The 22,033-nt window shown below is 59.9% G+C and overlaps 4 protein-coding genes across 8 annotated transcripts; 3 read left to right on the plus strand and 1 right to left on the minus strand.

The window, feature by feature from the left end:
* LOC137481785 (uncharacterized protein C15orf39 homolog) lies at positions 1-6,955 on the minus strand. Its single transcript, XM_068203688.1, has 3 exons — positions 6,950-6,955; positions 2,552-2,794; positions 1-2,489 (listed from the first exon to the last, which is right to left on the minus strand). The coding sequence occupies exons 1-3, from the start codon at positions 6,953-6,955 to the stop codon at positions 180-182; spliced, it is 2,559 nt and encodes an 852-aa protein (XP_068059789.1). The 3' UTR covers positions 1-179.
* Positions 6,956-10,401: 3,446 nt separating this feature from the next.
* Positions 10,402-15,302, plus strand: LOC137481787 (uncharacterized). The gene is made up of 12 exons (XM_068203690.1): positions 10,402-10,977; positions 11,422-11,480; positions 12,088-12,242; positions 12,667-12,770; positions 12,896-12,954; positions 13,202-13,338; positions 13,419-13,543; positions 13,672-13,730; positions 14,035-14,189; positions 14,551-14,657; positions 14,774-14,887; positions 15,079-15,302. The coding sequence occupies exons 1-12, from the start codon at positions 10,402-10,404 to the stop codon at positions 15,121-15,123; spliced, it is 1,695 nt and encodes a 564-aa protein (XP_068059791.1). The 3' UTR covers positions 15,124-15,302.
* A 1,151-nt stretch (positions 15,303-16,453) lies between these two features.
* Positions 16,454-18,244, plus strand: COMMD4 (COMM domain containing 4). The gene is made up of 8 exons (XM_068204407.1): positions 16,454-16,539; positions 16,619-16,690; positions 16,773-16,838; positions 17,085-17,124; positions 17,243-17,362; positions 17,562-17,642; positions 17,732-17,908; positions 18,054-18,244. The coding sequence occupies exons 1-8, from the start codon at positions 16,537-16,539 to the stop codon at positions 18,092-18,094; spliced, it is 600 nt and encodes a 199-aa protein (XP_068060508.1). The 5' UTR covers positions 16,454-16,536; the 3' UTR covers positions 18,095-18,244.
* Positions 18,245-18,366: 122 nt separating this feature from the next.
* NEIL1 (nei like DNA glycosylase 1) lies at positions 18,367-21,999 on the plus strand. 5 transcript variants are annotated; one of them, XR_011003908.1, is made up of 10 exons: positions 18,367-18,889; positions 18,988-19,107; positions 19,215-19,344; positions 19,848-19,947; positions 20,093-20,217; positions 20,691-20,718; positions 21,072-21,145; positions 21,276-21,492; positions 21,648-21,744; positions 21,870-21,999. XR_011003908.1 is itself a non-coding variant. In XM_068204398.1 (9 exons), the coding sequence occupies exons 1-9, from the start codon at positions 18,399-18,401 to the stop codon at positions 21,665-21,667; spliced, it is 1,305 nt and encodes a 434-aa protein (XP_068060499.1). In that variant the 5' UTR covers positions 18,367-18,398; the 3' UTR covers positions 21,668-21,999. The 5 variants fall into 5 exon arrangements, 4 of the variants coding, with proteins under 4 accessions (XP_068060499.1, XP_068060500.1, XP_068060501.1 ...); XM_068204398.1 differs by having other exon boundaries at positions 21,648-21,999; XM_068204399.1 differs by having other exon boundaries at positions 19,266-19,344; positions 21,648-21,999.
* The last annotated feature ends 34 nt before the right edge of the window (positions 22,000-22,033 follow it).

Raw genomic sequence — 22,033 nt, forward strand, 5'->3', positions numbered from 1 at the left:
TTCCAGCTCAAACTTTCCCCGTCCACAACCCACAGAGGAAAAGCTGCGCAGAACCCTCGGTAGGACAGGGATGCTGAGGCGCCTTTGGATGCTCCCCAGCAACAGCAGCACCTGGAGGGCAAGTGCAGCTGGAACATCCCTGGGAGAGCCCCAGGAACCCATCCCCAGGAGATGCCAGGCTACCTACCGAGCTGCTGCCGGATGGAGTTGTGCCAGTGGAGGTTGAGCAGGTCAGGATAGATTTCGGGAAGCCACTTGATCGCCAGGAGCTTCAGCATGCGGGAGGTGCAGCTCTTCAGCTCCAGGTCCCTCAGGTGCTTCTCCTCCGAGAAGGTGGTGGGACGCAGCTCCACCTTGTGCTTCTGCAGCACTTGGTCCACAAAGCTCCCAGGCAGCTTTGGGAAGAGCTTCTCCTTCACCACGTGGATGGGGATGAAGATGGCTCCTGCCCGGACGACGTGGGGGAAAGGGCAAGCGGCCATGAAGGTCTTCAGCTGGGAGAGCAGGTCGGTGAGGAGCTTGGCCACGTCCTGGAAAGCCAGCCAGATCTCCTTGCCGTTGCTGGGCTTCTGAGGACTGGGAGCCTTGGAGCCATTTTTGGGGCTGGGCAGGGATTTGGGCATCTCTCCCAGCTCTTCTGCCTGCTCAGCCTTCTTCAGCCACTCCTGCAGGAGCTCTGGGGAGGAGCGGGACACTGAGCCTGAAATTGTGTCACAGAGCAAGGTGTGCAGGGAGGTGAAGTACTGCCCCGAGGGGCTCTGTGAGGGGACAACACCAACCTTCTTGACCACCAACACCTTCTCCTCCTCTGGAGTGGAGGGGGCATTGGGAACCAGGATCTGGGGAGGGTTTGGGGCTAGGATGATGCTGAGCTGGGGGCCAGGCTGTGGGAACAGGGGGGTGCTGGATGGAGAGGAGGTTGGCTGAGCTGGTGCGGGGGTGCTGCTGGGGGGGCTGGGCTGGGGGGCTTGAGAGCTGCCATCCTGCTGGGTGGGCTCAGTGCTGGGTGGGAGGGAGGGCAGCAGCTTGTATTTTTGGAACATGAAGTTGGCTGAGCTCTGGAAGCTGCTCTTGTCCCCAGAGTCCGCCTCAGGCACCCGGGGCTGTGCAGCCTCTCCCGACCCCACCTTCCCTCCTGCAGCCTCTTTCTCCTCCTTGTCCTCTCGGTCCAGTGTCCCCTCCGCACAGCCAGTGGGTCTCTGGGTGTCCCCAGCTTCTACCAGACTCTTCTTGAAGCTAAGGTCCAGCACCATTTCCTTAGGGGGTGGCTCCTCAGTGCCCACCCTGTCAGGGCTGCCCTCCTGAGACTCCAGCTCTTGGGCCACAGGCTTTGGCTTTTTAGGGATGCTCCTGTAAGAGCTTTCCCCTTGGCTCTGCACTGCATCACTGCCTGACCTCAGGCTGGACACCACTGAGACGTCTCTGAGGGCAGCAGGCTCCTGGCTGCCACCCGTGTCTGGGGGTGAGGAGTCCTCCCACAGATGCTTCCTGCAGAAAAGAATGGGGTCTGTGACCTTGGCCTTCTCCAGATACTCCTGGTAAGGTGCCAGGCTGAAGACATTGTGGATCACAGGCATCGGTGGGGAGGATGACAAAGCCTTGGTGTCCCTCAGGTCTTCCAGCCCTTTGATGGGGGTCAAGGACAGAGATGCGTGGATGAGCTCCTTGGCTGGATCCTTGACCTTGCAGGCATCTCCTTGCCCTGGTCCCCCATGGGGGGTGTCCTGAGGGGCCGGGCTGTTGTTCCTCCTCCCTGGGTATAGGTGCTCCTCCTCCCCTTGCCTGGGCTTCTCCCAGCTCCCTCCTCTCTTGGGAAATGACTCAGCGAGCCCACCGGAGCCCCCAGAAAGCTTCTCTGGGGTGCAGACAGGCTGGAAAGCGCTGCTGTGCCTCGGAGCTGCTCGCCACTGTGGACTGTCTACCCTGTGCTGCTCACACCCCGGCTCCGTGCCGGGAAAGGAGGCGTGGAACGCGGATGCATCTCCCGGGCTGACGGCAAAGCCTGGGTACCCGGTGTTCCTGGGCAGCTCGGCATCCCTGGGTGGCTCAGCATCCCTCAGCGCCGCCCCCAGCCTGGCACTCGTTGTCCTCGGCACGTAGGGCTCCAAGGGGCTGGGAAAATAACTGCTGGGATCTTGGGGCTTGAGGTAGGTGCCAGGAAAGGGCTCCCTGCTTCCCACGTAGCCAAAGCTGGGCAGGACACTGGGCTCCCCCGCAGTGGGAGCTGGGGGCTGGTAGAGGGGGCCAGCTCTGTGGGGTGACAGCGGGTATGGGGGGGGTGGGTAGCACATTGCTGACCTCTCCTGCATCACTGGGCTGGTGTCAGGCAGCTGGAGCTTGGGCCAGGGGTCCAGGCTGAGGCTGGGGACCTCCAGCACTTTCTTCTGGCTCTGGGCAGAGGGACAACTTGCTTCCAGGAACGGGGCGATGGGGGGTGGCCTGGACTTATCAGGCTGTCCTTGCACTTCTGGCTGTCCGGGGGCTGCAGCCTGGTGTCAGGGCTCTCTGGTGGGTACAGCAGGAAGCTCAGCAGTGGCCCCTCAGCTGGCACGGGCTGGCTCAGGGCACCGGGGCCGTAGTGCAGGTAGGCAGGTGTGGGGCTCCAGCCAGCTGGGGGCTGCTTGGGGCCCCTGGGGCTCTGCAGCAGGCAGGCAAAGTAGGAGCCCTTGTAGTTGAAATGGTTTTCAGAGCCAGGGTGGGGCACAGGGCTGGATGTGCCGGGGATTTTCCTGGGCAGGAAGTCGGTGGCGGGTTCCAGACGAGGTAGCTTCTTGAAAATTACAGGGTCTGCAGACTGTGAGTACAGTTTTGAGGCCATTTACACACTGGTGCCAGTGTCCCCACAGGAGAGGTGAGCTGGCCTTCCTGGAAAAGAGAGAGAATAAGCCATGAGCAAGGCAAGTGCCCAATGCCAGCAGCCTGTGGTGGCACAGGGTGACAGAGGGTTACAAGCCACCCTACAAGGTGAGCATAATCCAGGTTCTTGTTAATGGATCTCTGGGGGCTGATTAGAGTGAAACAATGCTGAATAACTCGTGTTTATAACTCTAGACATAAAAATACAGGGTTTATTTTAAAACAGTTTGGTTGCAGTGGAGCTGTTTTGGTTATTGTCTACTGCAATACAGCAATATAAAAGCATAAAAATAACACTTCAAAAATGCCTAAGGAAAAGAAAGGGAAGGAAAGGGTAAGAGTAGAAAGATCCCACCACCCATGGATCTTCCAACAAGACTGGGAGGTTGCAATTCCACTGTGATGATCTATCTGGGATGAGGGAAGCGAAGGAAACACAAAGTTCCATGGATTAATACAATGCTCAGGCTCAGTGGGAACGCCTGGGTACCTCTCCTGGGGCAGGGAGTTTTACTCCGGGTGATGTAGGGCTATGGATCACGGGACACCTCGGTGTATTTGTTTGCCTGTGGCACCTTTTCTTTTAAGTGTAGGTGCACTTGAGAGGCCAATTATGGCCCATCAGAGGGGATGAATATCTGCAGGCTAAACTTGAATGTCCCGGGAAGGGGAGTTTTTACAGCTGAGCCACAAGTGTAGGGGCACTGGCAGCACCAGAAAGCACCATCGCACTTGGCAGGATTTGTCTCTTATCAGCCTCTGCCCTTATCTTGTCCAACAGGTAACTGCAGCCCAGGATGGGGGTGTGCCCTGTGCTCCTGGGCAGTTACTGCAAATGCTGCATTGTTTGAGGCATTAACCATTTACATTCCAGCCTCTTGCACCACCCCAGCTCAAACATCCCATCAGTTCTCTTCTGCTGCTGCTCACTCCAAATCTTCCACGGTGGTGGTTTTCAATAGAATGGGACAGAAGGTCATGTGACATTTTTTTCTAGTACTTTGTCGAGATTGCTCAGTTCTCCTGTTAATATCTCTGAAAAATGTAGCCTCATCATCATAAATTTCAAGCCTTCTGAGGCAGAACATGGAAGGTTAGTGCATGCCTTTTTTGTTCCAAATATGCATAAATCCTTACACTAACTCCCAGGCTAAGTTTGGTTGAAACATAGTTTTACTTCTGTAACATAAAAAGCTTTTCCCACATCGTTTTTCTTTTTCTCCAAGAAAAGACACAAAATAAACTTAGCAAAAGTGAAAGTAACAATGTGTAAAAGTAGTTTGACTAATATTTGGCCTCCAAACAAGATACTTCTGATGAAAACAGTAACAAAACAGCTATAAATATAATTATATCTGCTAATCTTAGCACAAACTTTTAGTGCTAAGATCAGGCAGGCCTCGGATCAAGACAGGGAATCTCTGCACATCCGAGTCCATTTCCACAGGGGAATGTCACTGCAGGTCCAATAACTGTGTGTGCATGAATGGGAGATGCAGTCTTCTGTACACTTTCTACAGCGTGGCCAGTCGTGAGGGCTTTAGTTGTGCAGGGATCTCCCCTTTCCACAGGATCCGACCCTCCCTGCCAGTGGAGGGAGTCCTGGGAGGCTGGCAGGGCATTTCTCCATCCCTCTCCTTGGAAAAGTCCTGGAAAGCTCTGGCTGCTTTAGTTCCAAAGCTCAAAGAGCCTCTGTTGCAGGCAGCAGGGAGCAAAGCTGGCTCAGCTCACGTGAGGAGCCAGCAGACACGGAGTGCCCAAAATTCCCATCCCTGGCTTCGCCTTGTAAAGTGACGTGAGGTTTTTACCCGCAGGCAGCAGCCCAGCCTCTCCCTTAGGGGATTTGGGGCTGCTGTGGGGTGGGGGCTGGCCCGCAGTGACAGGCGGTGGGTGCCCTGGGTGCCAGCAGGTGGAGCTGGCAGCCCGGCCCAGCACAGTCCTGCATCCCAAGAACCCCAAGTGTCCTCTGAGCATCACCTGGCACCACCCAGCGTCTCCTGAGCATCCCACTGAGACACCTGACCATCACCTGAGCCCCAAGAGCAGCACTGGACCATCAACCAGGATCCCCCAGCATCACCTGAGCATCCTGTACATCACCCAAGCAGCCCCAGGACAAACATGAGCACCACTCAGCACCCTCCCAGCACGGCCAAATGTCATCCCCTGTCACCCAGCACGGCCCAGCAACCCCAAGCCCAGGGATGGACTCCCTGCAGTAGGATCTTTCAATTTTGGTGAGTTTTTTTTTTCCTTTTGTGGCAGTATTAGCAGAGAAGCCAAGGAGGAAATGGAGGAAGAGCACGTGGAGATAAGATAAAAGCCATATCAACAGCAGGGGAAACTTGTGGGGGAGATAAGGGAGCGAGCCACTGCTGCTGCAGGTTTGCTGAGAGGGGACCAGAGCTCCCCGGCCCACCCCAAAACAGCACAACTGAGGCTGCACCCCTCACTGAGCCTTCTCGGCGGGTTTCCCATGAAGCCTCAACAATTAATCACTTCCCAGGAAGGACACTGCTTCCCTGGAATCCCCTGGGAACCCCCACGGGAGCCGCGGTGCTTCCCTCCCTGCTTGCACCCTTGGAAGCAGCTCCCCCACATCATTTCCAACAGTTTTATCCTCAGGATAAGTCCCTGGGGTCATTCCCAAGACATGCAGGGCCAATTAAATTTGCCAGCACTTAGATCCAGGGAAAACAGCTCCCTTCCAATGGAAGCAAGCTTGAAGGAAAGCCCAGGCTGGGTTATTTTCCTTCCAAAAGGGGTGCCTAGGGAGGGTGGTGTTTCAATCCATCTCCCTGGGAGATGCTGCATGGGAGGGCGATGCAGCCATGGGATCCCTTCCCAGCTGTGGCAATGTTAGGGCTGGACAAGCTGGGACAGAAATCTGGGGTCTTGTGAGTCCCAGAGTTTCCCGGCTGCTTCTTCCCTTTCCCTGAAGCCCCGGGGATCTGCAACTCCCCACCGTGGGGGTATTGTGACACCGGCCCCGCTGTCACCACGGCATCGGGCGACGCCGCCGGGCACGATGCAGTCACCCTGTTTCACCCAGCTCCGAGTTCAGTTCTGGCTGGAGGGCTGCAGAGCAGGACGAGTGATCCCGCTGCAGGCCCGGAGCCGGGCAGAGGGATTGTCTGATAGGGCTGAGCTCGTTCACCAAATTCGGGAGAGGAGCTCCCTCTCTCCATGAAATCCACAGGGACTTCGCCCAACCAGTGCCACCCCCACACCTGCACCACGCCATGAAAACTGCTCGGCTTTTGCTGTCACCATCAGCCTTTTCCCTCTGGGAATATCCCAGCCAGCGGGGGAGGAGAGGGACACGTGGGAATCAGCGCTGGAGGATGCCTGCAAGAACCCCAACACATGCAGCCAGTAATTCCAAAACGCTACAGCACGGAAAAGCAGCGGGTGGAATAAACACAACCCGTTATTCCGCTCCTTTAATATTCTTTTCCTTCTTTTCCCCCCTTCCCTCTTCTCAGGCCTTCTTCCCACACGGGGCCGTTCGGCCGGGAGGGAGTAAAAGCAAAACCAAGCGCAGAGGGAACACGTGCCAGCAGCAGCAGCGAAGCCTCCCTGATAAGCTCCCGCGGGAGCCTTATCTGCCGTGTTTTGGGTGTCCACAGGACACGGGAGGGCTCCCGCTCCTCCTCGGCCTGCCAAGGCCGTTGGGAACACCTCAGACATCTCTTTTTGCCCCGACAGCTGCCAGCAATGCGCCCGTGCGTGTTATCAGCGGGGCGCGCAGGCTCTCCGGAATTTTCTCCCCGGGATGCGATGCCCGGAGCGGGAGCCTCTCACCGCAGTCTCCCGCCTCCTCCATCGCCACGTGATGCCAAAACCAGCCGCCAACTCCCGGCCAAGCCGCAGCAATCGAGCAGGAAAATCTCCTAAACCCGCTGCCACCCAGCAACCCCAGCCCCGCCGAGGTGCTGCGGCACGGGGGGGTTCCCGGGGTCTCCCCGGACCCCAGCGGGAAGGAGGCGGATTCCCCCGGCCGCCTGCAAGCCTGCTTTCACAACCTCGGGCACTTCGGGATCCTGCCGAGGAGGTCACCGTTCCCATGTCCGGCGAGTTCGGATGAGCTCACCGGCATCGCTCCCCGCAGCTTCGGTCATTTGGGGGAACAAACAGGAGGCGTCCGCCCTCCCAGCTCCCCCATTCCACTTCTTGTCCCTTTTCCACAAAGTTTGCAGCTCCCGAGCTTCTCCCAGGCGGGCAAAAGCCCAGCCGGAGACTTCCCGTGGACCAAGCCAGCTGCTTTTTAAGGCAGTATCCCTCTGGAATGCATGCACCAAGCCACGGCTTGTCTGCGATTAAAGCTGAACCCCCCCCCACTCCCGCCAAGGAATATTCACTTTTACGTAAAAAACCCCAAAACTTCACGGAGCAATGAGCAGTCACCAGAAGGGCTCAGTGACTGCGTCCCCTTCTACTCGGGGCATTAAAACCCCTCCGGAACGCATCGATCCCGTTCCGGCCCATCGCTGTCACTCACATCCAAGGTTGGCCACGGTCACGGCTGGGACCCCCTCGGTGCTCGCAGGCCCTTGCCAGGACACGAGGTATGGATGTGGCAGGGTGGGTGGCCGTGGCCGTCCTTCTGTCCCCTCCGCACAGCCACGGCCACCGCATCAGTGTGGGCAACACTCCGGCCACCCCCAAAAGAAACCTCTCGCAGGAGCTTGAGCGCACTCAGGCTGCGAATCAGCCGCACGATCCCAAGTGTCCATAAATGGGTAAAATCCCGAGATCCGGAGCCTGTAACCCGTTTTGCCTTGCACGGCCCAAGGAGAAGCAGACGATCCCGAGGAAGGCGTGCAGGGATCTCCCCCTGCTCGAGGGTTTCACCCGCCGAGGGAGCCCAAGGCAGGCGCGGCGCGGGCTGGGGGTCCCCCCGCCCCGCTGCCCCCGCATCGCTCCGCTCCAGCGCGGCTCCTGCGGGACGCGCATCCCTCCGGGCCCGCACTCACCTGCGGCTGCGGCGCGGAGCCTCCCCCGGCGCATCGCTACGGGCTCGGGTGGGGGCTCGGCGCGGACGGGGGAACGGGGGGCGCTGCCCCTCCTCGGCCGGCGCCCGCGTTGTGCGGAGGAAGTGGGAGGAGGAGGACCAACAGGGCGTCAGGTGTTGTTCTGACTCTGTCCTGTCAGTGTTGTTTTGTATTACTACATTTGGTATTTTAATTATTTTTCCTTCCCTAATAAAGAACTGTTATTTCTTCTCCCGTCTCTTTTCCAGAGAGCCCCTTAATTTCAAAATTATAACAATTCCGAGGGAGTGAGTTTACATTCTCTATTTCAAGGGAAGCTCTTCCTTCCTCAGCAGACTCCAGTCTTTTCAAACCGAGACACCGGGTGACAGCCTGGTAAGAGGATGCTGGTGGATGTCTGGGCATCAGAAACTGGGCAGGAGAGTCTGGGGTGCTCAGGGATGCAGCCTGGGCTGACCCAGTGGGGCCCCCTGAGACCCTCCCCCTTGTGAGCGTCCATCAGGCACAGAATCTGCCTGATCCCAAAGGCCAAGCGCTGCAACCCACATTTGTCAGCCCCAGTTAGGGGAGCCCAGCAGGTGAGCACTGCCACAACCTCACAAACAGGGAGTTCTGGGGAGCATCCGCAGGGTTTGGGGATCACCCTGCCCGGAGGGACAGGCCCACCCCCTCCTTCTGCTGCTGAGTGCTCCATGGGGAGCAGAGGGAAGCTGAGACCCCTCCAGCCGCACCTGGGAGAGTGCAGATGAGTTTGTGTGTTAATTGGGAACAGCTGGGATGGAGCCACATCCTCCCCCTGGGAAACCAGATAAAAGGCAGGGTTTGGCTGGGCCTTGGTGCTCTCTTCTGCAGGGGTGCTGCCAGGTGAGGGGTGCTGGTGGTCCTGGTCCTCCTTGGGGAGGTTTCTGGGGACAAGGTGGGTGTTTGGGGTGGGGAATGAGGCAGTGTCCGGGCCTGGGGCTGGTTACAACCCTGTGCTGCTCTGGGAGCTTCCCAGGAGATGCTGAGGCTCGGCACAGGCTTTGCTGAGCTGGGAGGCTGCTGGGGAGAAGGAAGGGGTTTTAATAAGGAGCTCTGGGGATGGGAAGCTTGGGGATGGGCCAGGCCCTGGGATGTGGGAGCTGCAGAGACCCACCCTAAATCTCCTGCTGTCCCTCTCCGCAGCTGAGCTCTCGCCGTGGCCTCTCCCAAGATGAGCCGAGGGGTTGGACCACCGAGCCCCCCGGAGGCTGCTGCTGCCCTGCAGGCAGGAACGATGCTCCGTGCTGAGAGGGAAGGGGCTGTGGGCACAGCCCTGTGTCCTGCTGCCCGTGTGGCTGTCCCTGCCAGCAGGCTGTGGTGCAGAGCCTTCCTGCTGCTGGCCGTGTGTGTGTGTGCCTCTGCTGTCCCCTACGGCCTGGGTGCTCTGGCTGCTGTCACCTGGGGTCCCCCGGGCTCCTCAGCCTCCCAGCGAGGGGTGGCTGACAGTCTGGGGACAGCGTGTGGGGACCTCCTCTCCTCGGGCTGCTTCCCAGGGCTCCAAGGAGTTGTGACCCCTGGGACAGGTGCTGGGGGACGGAGCCTGGGGACAGGGACTGCGGCCACAGGGACATCTCGGACCTCCCTGCAGTGGCAGCCTGGATCTGGGGACAGGGAAGGGCTCAGGCTGGGCACAGCAGTGCCTGTGACGCTGTCCCTCGCACAGCGGCCTGGCAAAAGGGTGCCTGCTACCTCAGCTTGGCCCTTCCAGCCGGAGGGTGTCCCCAGTCCTGGCTCCGGGCATCAGCTTGCTCGGGGAGGCCTCCCGAGAGCAGGACCAGGCTCCCGTGGTGCCACACAGATGCCAGCAGTGACTTCAGCTGGGGGCCTGGGGCAGCCAGCGGGCACAGCAGAGCCCCAGAGCCCACAGAGGGGATGTGAGGCCACCTCCAGAGCTTGGAGCGTGCCAGCTGCTGGGGTCCCTGCCACCTGCCAGGTATGGCTGCACGTTCCTTCCCTCCCCACAGCTGCTTCTGGCCCCTCTGCAGGGGCTGCAGTGGCGCAGGTGACACCCAACCGAGTGGTGCCGCTCCGAGGGGCAGCTGCAGGGTCTCAGGTCCTGCCCGATGTCCCCACATGGACACCCACGGGTGCTGGCTCCCCGCAAGAGACACCCAGCTCGGCCCAGCTGAGCCCGGGCACGGTGGGGGTGCCCCCTGCCCTGACACCAGAGGGGCTCTGGGGCACTGCTGGCACTGCCCTGCCTGGGGCAGCTGCTCCCTTGGTGGGTGCTCTGTTGGCCCCGGTTCCAGGAAATGGGTCTGGACTCCTGGATGCTGTCCTGGCATCGCTTCCTACCACTGCAACAGCTCCTGGTGCCCACAGTCAGCACGGGCTGCCTTCTCCCCTTCCCACGGTGGAATCTGGAGCTGCTGCTGTCACCTCGGGGACACAGAGTGAGTGGCCGTCTGCCCCTGCGCAACCAATGTCCCCTGGAGCCTCCCCAGCACAGCCCAGGGCTCCCAGCCCTGCAGGTCCCACCGTGGCTGGGATGAGCTCCACAGGCACCGATGTCATCCCAGAGCTCGGACAGATGTTTGTGATGGGAGAATCCAGGCACAGCGAGCCCAGGACAGCGTCAGTGGGAGCCGTTCCCACTGCAGCAGGGCCCGGCCCTGCCAGCCCAGGCTCTGTGCCTCCCCCCTGCTCTACCAAGCCGGCTGTGCAGCGTGGCTCTGAGCCGGGGCCCCTCGCTGCCACCCGCAGCAGCGTGACAGCTCCATGCTGCCTGCCGACTTCTCCTGGAGCTGGGCATGTGGCCAGCTCCCTGCTCAGCTCCCAGACCCTGGCTGTGCCCACAGCAGTGACCCTCGTTGCCCACGTCGTGTCCAGCGGCTCCAGCACTTCCCAGCGCTCCTCCACAGCCACAGAGCATCTCCCTGCAGCCACCAGAGCGGCCTCCAGCCCAGCAGAGCTGATGAGCGAGGGCAGACCTGGCTCCACAGGGATGAAACCCCCTGCATCCCACCCCTCCAGCCTCCCCCTGCCCGCACAGCCTGTGCACGTGCTGCCCTTGCAATTCCGGCTGCTGGGCATCGCTTACGGCCCGGCTCTGGGCAGCAGGAATTCGGAGAGCTACCGGCAGCTGGAGGGAGATGTGAGACTGATGGTGGGTGCTGGAGGTGGCTGGGACAGATTTGGCACTTTGGGGGGCTGGAGGTGGTGCCAGGCCCTGCTGGGGGGAGATGACTGGGTGCTGCATCAGCCCTTGGTTGGTTGGTTGCCCACCTGAGCTTGGTGGAGGTGGGTAAACCCCTGGCACTGCTCCGCTGGAGCTTGGTCTGAGGTGGGACTGGGCTCCCCTCACCTCTGCCAGCCCGCAGAGCCATGGCACATGGTATTATTGCTAGGTGATTGTGGCTGCTCTGGGTGTCCCAGCTCATCCCCAGGCATTCCCAGAGGGCTGGCACTCCCTGGGGTGCCGGGGTGCCCTCCCCAGGCAGGCTGAGCTGGCTTCCCTCTGTTTATTGCCCACCTGCTTGTACATGTCCCCTTCACATGGGGGAGCTTGGGAAACCTTCTCAATTAATTACCAGGTGCTTCTTCCTTCCAGCTCAACCAGATGCTGTCCAGCTACAGGAGCTTCCTGCAGGCAAATGTCCTTGAGTTCATGTGAGTGTGCAGCTGCTGTGGAGGGCTGGGTTGTGAAGAAGCAGTGGCCTGAGGTAGCCCCCCTGGCCTTAAGAGAGACCAGTGTAGAAGAGCAACTTGTTCCACTTGACTTTGACAGAGACTCTCTGTTCTCTTGGGGAAGGTGCCTGCCAGAGGAATGGCTGCAGCCATAAACAGCGTGTGTGAATGTTTTTCCTTTGCCTCCCAGAAGGCTGGGAGGTGGATGTTGGAGTGAATGGCTGATAAGGGCAGAATCGTCTGCTCTAACCAATGTTTGTTGGTGTAGGCTGTTTTGGCTTCCCTCTTGGGTGTTCCTGAGACTTTCTTCAGACTTTCCCATAGCAGAAACATAAATACTGGAGTGTGTGTAATAAAGATGGATCCTGCTGGAAGAAGCAGTGGTCTCTGTTTTTGTCCAAGCTGTTGCGGGTTTGGCTTGGAGGGAAGGGTTTGCCCAGGAAAATGCTCCAGACAGGTCACTGTGAGGGGCTATGCTCCCTCACTGGTGTCATCATCCTGAGGGATCCCTGTCTGAGTTGATGGATAAAAGCACCTGGGGACAAAAAAGGCAGCAGGTGTGCTGCCCACTGTCTCCTCTCCCTCCCAGGAATGGCTCAGTGGTGGTGCGAGGGGAGGTTCTGTTCCGGGGGGATGCTCCTGCTCCCACCAAGTCCCACCTCATCCGGACAGTCGTCACGGAGGCAAGCAAGGGAAGGAGCATCTTCAGCTGGCAGCTGGAGCCCCAGTCTGTCCAGTCTGGTGGTAAGTCCTGAAGGTCTTCCCACAGCAGGGCTGCTGCCAAGCGCCCTCCCTGTGCCTCTCTCAAAGCCAAAACCCATGCCGTTGGGGTCCCAGGCTTTTCCTTCCCTTAACATCCCTTCTCCTGGCCTGTGTAAAACCCTTGTGAGGGTGTGAAGGGTGGTGGAGTGCGCATCTGAAGCAGCTGGACCAGTGTGGGCCAGTGCTTCTGCTTGGCTCCCTGGCCTCCCCTCTTTGTCCCAGCTCTCCTGTGCTGGGAAATGCTACATCCTGAGCCCTCCCCACATTCCAAGGGATTCCTCCCCGCTCAGCTGCCCTGCTGCTTTCTGCTTTTGGTGTGTGGCCAGGGATGAGCTCAGGGCTGAACAGTATCTCCCAAGGAAGCTGGATGAACAGGTATGAGCGTGACTCTTCCCATCTCCCCTAGGCTTCAGCCTGGAGAACCTGGACCCCGAGAAGCTGTCCATCTCCCTCACCGGCTCCCCGCTTGGGATGAGCAGGATGGATGCTCTGGAGAGGCTGGTCAGAGAGGTGTGCCAAGCCTTGGGGGCTCTTCCAAAGGGCGATGCTGGGAGAATGGGCACAGGCTGCCTGGCTGGTGGAGTAACCTGTGCTAAGCAGGGGAAGGTGTGAACTGTTGTCTTCTCCCTACCCAGGTAACTGCAGCTGTCAGTGCCCTCTACCACGTGAGGAACTTCACCATCTCCCAGCTCAGGTATGGGATGCAGCTACTCCTCTGCCAACCTCCTAATTTCACTACCCTCACTCTCTCCTGTGCCCTCTGCAGCTAATTGGCTGTGTGGCCAGGATGGAGAGGATGGCAAAAGCTGGGAGGGGATGTGCAGCTGCAGCCAACTGCAATTGAGCACCTTCTGTGGGCTCTCAGGGGAAAACCACCAGTGAAGGTGCTGGAGCTGGGTCCCAGCCCTCCTGCCTTGCTCAGAGCTCTCCTCTCCCCTCAGACACCTGGGTGGGAACACGGAGATCACTGGAGACCTCTACCTAGACACAGTTGTCCATGCTGACGTTACGGAGGTTCTGGAAGCCCTGACTACGCTCTCAGGCCTCTCCCTGGACCTGACCTCTGTCTCGGTGGAGGGTAAGGACAGTCCCTGTGTGTGGTGTGGGCAGGGTTGCTGCCAAATCTGCACAGCCAGCACTTGTTTCTTGTTCCTTCAGGCTCCAAGCTTGGTCTGCACGTGTACCCTCTCTCCTTCGTTGTCACCAACAGACACTTCAGCCAGAAGCTTCAGGATCCGCTCTCTGCCGAGCACTGCAATCTCTCCAGGGACCTTGGCGATGCGGTAGGAATGGGGCTGGTGGGAAGAGGGCATTAAGGTCCTCCCAGCAGGGTGAGAAGAAGAGGCATGGGAGGAAGAGGGGCTGCTTTGGGGTGTCCAAAGAGCTGAGCTGAGCACAGCCTTTCTTCCAGGTGGCGAGAGCCCTGAGGGATTACCCCACCTTCCTGACAGCGATCATAAGAGAATTCCTGTGAGTGGGAGCAGGGGCTCTGCTGGGGCAGGGAGGTCTCCCTTCAGATATCGGCTGACAGGTGCAGGTTCTGGCTTCAGAAGGATTTGCAGAGGAAGCTGAGGTCAAGCATGAAGCCGTTGCATCAGTGGTGATGTGCTGGACCTCCAGGGATGGCCCTTCCTTCCCAGGGCTCCCTGAGTGCAGAGATCCCTTCCTACTGAGCCAAACCCTCTGGGAGGAGGCTGGGAGTGCCCACCCCATGCCACTGTGGGGTCATGGTGGGACTGGCAGCTGCTGCAGCTCTTCCCAACCCTGTCTGCAGGCCTGGCTCCTTGATCTGCCATGGGAACATGATCTTCCGTCCCCCTGCTCCAAGCAGTGTGGAGGTTCTGAAGACACTTGTGCTCTCGGTTGGGCCAGACCAGGCTTTGGCTGACTCTGACATCCATGTGGATCCACACTCTCTCTCTGTGGGAGGTAAGCTCCCCTCTGGGATGTGGTTATGTGAGCTCCACAGGCCCCATGCCTCCACTGTGAGCAGAGTAGATCCACAGCTGACCCCACCCTGATCCCTGGTGTGAAGAGAGGGTCAGGTGTCTTGGCTGGTGGGGTGAGCAGAGAGTAGAATTTCAGCAGCAGTGGTGCCCTTTCCCTCTGCATAGCCTGGGGCATTGGGGTTGGAGACCTTCTGCTGCAGGTGTGGTCTAGGATGGGAGGAAAAGGCATGGAGGGTGTGGAAGAGGTGTTATGAAATGCCCTGTGTTTGTCCTGGAGCAGAGTGGGTGGCTGGCAGCCCGTGGGGGCTGCTCCAGGCTCTAAATGCTGTGCTCTGCTCCAGAGGACACCCTGGACCCTGTCACACCCCAGCCGGGCTTCCCAGCCTACAGAGTGGCCATCATGGTCATCGGTGGCCTCTGCATCATCGCCGCGCCCATCGTGCTCGTGGTAAGGGCCAGTTCTGTCTGCTGGGCTGCACCAGCAGCCCGGGGCCCTGGTGTGGGGTGGGCTGAGGGGCTCTGTGGGGCCAGCTAGGGCTGCAGACCCTGTGCTCTCCTCCCCAGTACCTGGGGACCAAGAGGCTGGGCTGGCAGGATGGAAGAGCCCTTTGGGACAGAAGAGACCCTGAAGTGGGGATCCAGACGTTGCAAATGGATAACCAGGGCTTCTGGACAGAGGTGAGTGGCCTTTGCAGCCCTTGGATTGTTTGCTGTGCCTGGCAGCTGATGTTTCTGCAGCTCACAGCTTCTTCTGTTACCTGGTGATGATCTCTGGGGCTGGAGAAACCTGTGGGGAGCTGGAGGGAAGGGACCCTCATTCCTGCCTTGACTGGAGCTGTTTAAAGTGACTTCTTCCCTCTCCCCTGCAGGGCCCTGAGGATGGTCACTTTGAGTGGCAGAGCACTTCTGCCTGAGGAGAGAAGCAGCAGCAGCTGGGGGGCACTTGGAGAGGGGCTGTAGGTGGGAAGGAGATGCTGAGGAGCTCTCCCTGATCCTGTGGCAGCAGCTGCCAGGTGCTCCGTGAGCAGAATGCAGACTCAGGCGTCTAAAGGAATAATTTTGTATCTTAAATAAACTGTTTGTAGACCGTGAATCCCAGTTGTGAAGGAAGTGTGTTTGCTGAGGGCGTGGTGTTGAACCCCCCTCCCTCCTGGGCTCCCAGTACCACCACAGCCATGTGCTGCTGCTCTAACTGGTGCCTGTGAGCTGGGCTTGGTCCTCTCCAGCTCTGGGATAACAGCCCTAGTGCTAGGGAGTTAAAAAAGCAAGAATGTGCATGCCAGCCCCACAGTCACTTTTCCAGCTCCACAGTGCTTCTCCTTGCAGGACACCGGATTTTATTTCAGATCCTGCTCTGGAGTGTTTGCTCCAGCCCTGACCCTGCCCCACAGGCTTCATCTCAGCTCCAGCTCTAGAGCTCTGACTGCAGCTCCTGCTGTGCATGCCGAGTGCCCCAGGGCCTTTATTTCAGATCTTTATTTCTGTGCTGCTTTGTCTCTGGCTCTGCAGTCCCTATTCCAGCCTCAGTGCCAGGAGCTCTGTTTTGCCTTTCCCCAACCACAATTTTTACTTCACCTCCAGGCCCCGTGTCTCTATTTCAGGCAAGCCAAGGGCTTTTTTATTTCAACTCTACAAGCAGGATTTCCCCTAGGTCAGCATTATATCCCCACAATCTTTACAAACATCTCAATGATATCCCAGCTTTACAGTGGTTCCAGCTCCATTCTCACAAACCTTTATTTCGCCGCCACCTCTGCCTCTTCCCCCTACGGGCAGGTGCAGCTGCTCATGTAGCAGAACAGGATCTCGAGTTCACGCCGAGGGCTGTGAGCTGCGAACGCCACGGTCCCGCCGCAGCCCTGCGGCCGCGGGGGCCGGACGCGAGCGCGGGGCTGAGGCGGCGCCTCCGCTCCCCTCACGGCCTGAGGCGCTGGGCCGGACTGCGCCTGCGCGGGCTGAGCCGGGCGGGGCCGCGCCCCGACTGAAAGGACGGCTGTGATTGGACAGGGCGGAGCAAGGCGGGCCGGGATTGGCGGGCGGGGCCGGGGCTGCTCGGCGGGCCCGGGGCCGCTCCGAGAGCCCGTCCCCTGCCCCGGCGCTCGGTCCTGCCCCGGCGCTCGGTCCCGCCCCGGCGCTCGGTCCCGCCCCGGCGCTCGGTCCCGCCCCGGCGCTCGGTCCTGCCCGCCTCCCGGCTGAAGGCCCCGCCGAGCGCCTGCCGGAGCGCCCCATCGGCTCTCGGGGCTGGGGGCGGGGAGGGGCCCGGGAGTGGTTCCGGGTCGCAAAGGCGGATTCTGCCGTAGCAGCGCGGACCGGGGAGCGGCGGCGACATGGTGGGGAGGGGGCCGGTGGCGGGGAGCGGGGAGGGCGTGCGGAGCCCGCTGCGGGCTCTGACCGCCTCTTTCCCCGCAGCGGTTCCGCTTCTGCGGGGACTTGGACTGCCCCGACTGGGTGCTGGCCGAGATCAGCACCCTGGCCAAAATCGTTAAGTGCCCGCGCCCCCCGCGTCCCCCTGCCCGCCCCCGCCTGCTGCGGGCCCGCTGCTCACCCTCCTTCTCCCCCGCAGTCCTCGGTGAAGCTGAAGCTGATCTGCGCCCAGGTGCTGCGGGACCTGCTGGGGGAGGCCATCGAGGTAAGAGTGGGGCTACTGCAGTGGAGGCCAAGTGTTTCAGCACTACAGTGGCATAATGAGCGACATTAATTAATCTCATGTTCTTCATGCAAGCCTCAGCGTTAAGAACGCTACCGGCCTCTACTAGTAGTACTACTATGTATAGTCAGTGTTATTAGTATTACTGTCTAGGTAAGAATTGTTAGTGTTAACACTGGTAGTGAGCGTGTTAGCTGGTGCTTAGTGTGATGCTCTGCTCTCCCACAGTACGACAAGATCCTGAAGCTGACCTCAGATGCAAAGTTAGGTGAGCACTGCTGTCCTTGCCAGGATCCCCCGATGGAGCCATGCCCCAGGGATGGGCAGCAAGGCATCTGCAGATGCCTTCCCAAGGTGACAGAGCTCACCCTCCCTCCCGTGTGCAGAGTCAGGGGATGTGAAGGCGACCATTGCTGTCCTCGGCTTCATCCTCTCCAGTGCAGCCAAGCACAATGTAGACAGTGAGTCTCTGTCAAGCGAGCTGCAGCAGCTGGGACTGCCCAAAGGTAGGGGAAACCCTCGCGGTGGCACCATGAGCCAGACTTGGTGGGGTGTTGCTCCACCCAGGTGGAGGGCAGGCTGGCTGCTGTGCTGTCCGCCATCACCTCCCTTCTGTGCCATCGGTCCCTGGGGTGCTTTGGTGGGGTTTGGCAGCTGCAAGCCTGGTGTGAGCAGAGGAGTTCTCTTGTGTCCCCTCACGAGCAGAGCATGCCAGCGGGTTGTGCCGTTCCTATGAGGAGAAGCAGAGCCCCCTCCAGGACAGGCTCAGGGCCTGCAGCCTGCGATGTGAGTGGGGTGTTGGGTCTCACTAGGGCTGCGGGGGTCACCCTGCTGGAGTGAGCCGGGGTGCTGACCCCATCCCACTGCCACCCTAGTGAGCCAGCTGGGCTCAGTGCGCTGGCGGGTGGATTACACCCTCAGCTCCAGCGAGCTGCAGGAGGTCAACGAGCCCGTGGTGCACCTGACCTTCAACGTGCGGGACAGAGAGTGTGAGAAGATGACGGCTGTTCCTGTGACGCTCTCGGCCAACAAGTTCTGGGTGCTGCTGGCAGGTGAGGCGTCAGGAGGGGTGGCAGCAGGGACCTCCGTGGGGGATTCTGCAAGGGGAATTGCTGTGGGAGGCACGCTGGGAAGGGGATGCTGGAAGTGATGCTGTAATACCAGCAGCTCCCCCACATCTCCGTCCTCTCTCTGCAGAGCTGAAGCAGGCCCAGACCCTGATGAACACCCTTCTCTGAGGAGCCAGAAAAGGGCCACGGCGGGAGGCTGCGACACTGAGTTGGGGGTCCAGATTGGTGCTCCTGGCTGGGGAGGAGGACTTTTCCCTTCCCTCCGGGTTTCCGGGAGTCCTCGGGGCAGCTCCAATAAAGTCCGGGTGACGAAGCTGAGCCGTGTCCGCTGTGTCGCCGCGTTGTGCAACATCTCCCCGCGGCGGGACCGCCCCGGCAGGGCACCGACCTCCGGTATCACCGCGCGGCCAATGGGAGCGCGCACCGCCCGCGCCGCGGCCAATGGGAGCGCTCGCCGCGCCCCGCGCAGCCAATGGGGGCGGGCCGTGCTGCCGGCGGTGGCGGCGGGCTCGGGCTGTGCTGCGCGGTCGCGACCATGCCGGAGTGCCCGGAGCTGCACCTGGCCGGGCGCTTCATCAACGGGGCGTGCGGAGCGCTGGTGTTCGCGGGCGGCGTGGAACGCTCTGCCGTGGGCCGCGGCCCCGAGGTGCCCTTCCGCAGCGAGGCCTACAGCATCTCGGCCATCGCCCGGGGCAAGGAGCTGCGGCTGACGCTCAGCGCGCTGGACCCCGCCGCCGGTCCCCCCGCGCAGGACCTGGTGTTCCGCTTCGGCATGTCGGGGTCGTTCCGGCTGTGCCCCGCCGCCGAGCTGCCCCGCCATGCCCACCTGCGCTTCCTCACCCGTGAGAGCCCCCCGCGCGCCCTCTGCTTCGTCGACCCCCGGCGCTTCGGGTCCTGGCGCCTGGGGGATGCCTGGCAGCCGGAACGCGGGCCCTGCGTCGTCTCCGAGTACCAGGCCTTCAGGTGAGCGTCCTGAGGAATGCCCCCTGCTCGGTTTTGGCTGCTTTTCTTGCACAGACATGTCCAGGTGACTCTTCTTGATGGCCCGTGCTCGCTTGCAGGGAGAACGTGCTGAAGAACCTGGAGGACAGGGCTTTTGACAAGCCCATCTGTGAGGTCCTCTTAAACCAGAAGTATTTCAATGGAATTGGGAATTACCTGCGTGCTGAGATCCTGTACAGGTGAGGTGGCTTGAGCACCTGCTGACCTGCCACGGAGGTTCAGTCTAAGAGTTTGCTGGAGCTTGACAGCTCCTTGGCTAAGCCGGCCGTGCCTCCTCCCCTGGTAGACACTGGAAGTGGCAGAAGCGAGGCTTCAGGCTGGCGTGTAACTCTCTCAGGTTGAAGATCCCTCCCTTTGAAAAAGCTCGGACCGTGCTGGAGGCCCTGAAGGAGCAGGAGCAGGAGAGGAGGAAGAAGGTGGGGAGTACCAGGTGCTTTCACAGGCTCAGAAAGCAACAGGTTTTCAGACAGATGCCAGAAGCAGGGGTTTGGTTGCCCATGGCCCTTTGTGATGAACTCTGCCAGTCTCCTGCCCTAAGGAAGTCCACAAGTGTTTTTGGGGTGGGTGAAGAGGAAGAGGTGAGGGAAACAAACACCTTGCAAGCTTAAAATCTCCAAGGGGAAGGCTGCAGTAAAGCAAAGGCAGATGTTGTGGCCTCAGGGGAGAGGAAGTGGCTATTTTAAGTCTGAAAACAAGCTACACGACCTGCTGCTGGTGTTTTTGTGTGTTAGTCCTCTTTCATGGCTTTGTAGCTAAGTTGGAAGCCTACTGTGTGGTGAGCTCAGGGCTATCGTGTGTGTGGAGAGCGTGGTAGCTCATCTTCTGGAGGGCAAGAGATAGGGAAAAAGATGGAAGGAGAGAAGCCGAGGAAGCAGAAGTAGCTGGCAGGTGACTTCTCTGCCCTTCTCCATGCCCGCAGGATCCTTCCCTGACGCTGAGCAAGAAGGTGAAGCTGAGGCGAGAGAACGCAGATCTCCTGGAGCTGTGCCACACCGTGCCCATGGAGGTCATCATGGCAGGTGAGGGGACAAGACAGACAATGGGGAATGGGGCTGGCAGGGAGGCCGGGGCTTTGCATTCTCAGCATCAGGTTTGGGGGGCCACCCTGCCATGGTGATCACAGCTTCTGCTCTGGTTCTGTCCTTTCCCTGTCTCCCCTCCCAGAGAAGCAGCTCTTGGACCCCGAGCACTCGGATGATTACTCCACCTTTAAGAACTGGCTGCAGTGTTACTTGGTGCCTGGCATGAGCTCCCTGCGTGACCGCGGTGGCAGGACTATATGGTTCCAGGTAGGAGCCTGGGGCTGCTGCCTGGAGCTGGGGAGACCCCAAACCACTCCTCCAAGGGCACACTGGGCTGTTTTCTGCTTGCTGAGACTCCCATTACACTCTGGCTGGGGGTCTCCCTCTCCATCAAGCTCCTGGGCATGGAGGTGACAAGGACCTCCTTTGTGGTGGGCAGTCAGCTAATGCTGGTGAGCAATCTGCAGCAGATGGAGGGAATGGGGGGGTTTGGGTGGGCTGGCAGCCCTGTTCTTCCCTCCTGGGCCCTGTGTTTGGGGCCTTGCAGGTACAGGGAATGATGGCAGAGTCCCCAAGGCACAGGGCAGGCAGAGCAAGTCCAACTCCCCTGCCTTCCCAGGGAAATGTGGCTCTTTTCCCTATCACTGCAATGGCTGCAGGATGGAGAAGGAGCAGGGATTCTGCTGCTGCTGCCTGCAGAATGACTGCTCCCCAGTCAATGCTCTGTCCCTTCCTTACAGGGAGAGCCTGGCCCCATGGCTCCCAAAGGTGAGTTTCCTCTCCCCTTCCTGTGGGACCCACTCTTGCTCCAGGAGGGCTGGAGCCTGGGAAACCCTGTTCTTGCTGTGTAGCACAAGGGCACAGGCAGGAGCAAAGCCATTCTCTCTGGGGTGCTGACAGGCCTGTGACAGTTGTTGACACCAAGAGACAGAAGTCATTTGTCCCCAAGGCTCCCTACCAGCATCCAAACCTGCCTGGGTGCGGCTGGTTTTTCATCTTGTAGTTCCTCACTCAGCACAGCATCCCTGCAAGGTCACTGTGCCAGGGGCTGTCCCTTGGGGTGCAGCCTCTGCCTCTTCCTCTCCTCAGCCCTCCTAAGCTGGGCACATCCTCCCGTGCAGGGCAGAGACCCCGCAAGACGCCCCGCAAGAAGAGCCCTCAGCTGAAGGCAGACCCCGAGGCGTCGAGCCCCAAGGTGAGCAGCTTTGTGGCTGTCTCTGGCTCTCCTGCTGCCCGTGCCTTGCTCGGGCTGCTCACGAGTTCACGGTGATGATCCTACATGGAGTTTCCCACTTTGGTAAGCTCTGGCTCTGACGCCCACCCAGGTCACCCCACGTGCCGTGAAACAGCGCCGCAGGGCTGCAGCGAACCCCCCGAAGTCAGAGGAGAAGGAGGAAGAGAAGGAAGAGCAGGAAGAGCAGGCTGACAGGCCAAGGAAGGGACGTGCTCGTGGGAGGAGGGCAGTGACTGCTGCTCCAGCCTCACCTGAGGAGCTTCTGAGTGTCAGAAGAAGCCGCCGGACGTCTGCTCGCAGGGGCCGGGGTGAGCCTGGCAGTGCCTGTGGCTGTGGTGCACACCTGGGGGCTGTGGGAGAGCTCCCTTGTGGCAAGGGGACAGAGGGGCAGGAGAGGAGTCCATGGGGCAGAGCTGGATACGCCCTTGCCCTCTGACTCCTCATTTCCCTCTTCCTTCTCCAGGTGCAGCCCCTGCCGTGTGAGTGTCACCTGCTGCCACCTCCTGAGGGGCATTCAAGGGGCCAAGAGGAGCTCAGGCAGGGCCTGGCCACAGACCAGGGTTAGTGCTAGTGAAAATGGAGCTGCTCCCTACCTGTGCTCACACTTATTTGCTACTGTGGCATCCTGCCGGTGTGGGAGGGAGAAGCTGAGCCTGGTGATGGGGCTTTTTCCTGCTGTCCACAGGCATTTCAGGGGAAAAAGGGCCAGGACCATGTGTTGTGCTGGACTCTGACTCTTCCCGCTCCCTCCTCCCTTTCTGGCTGCTGATCCAATCACTATTTTTAGCTGACTAATAAAGTATTTTGTGTAGAAATCACCGTGCATGCCTTTTCATGCAAAGGATAAAT

This window comes from Anomalospiza imberbis, chromosome 13 (genome assembly GCF_031753505.1).
Source record: "Anomalospiza imberbis isolate Cuckoo-Finch-1a 21T00152 chromosome 13, ASM3175350v1, whole genome shotgun sequence".
Taxonomy (NCBI): domain Eukaryota; kingdom Metazoa; phylum Chordata; class Aves; order Passeriformes; family Viduidae; genus Anomalospiza; species Anomalospiza imberbis.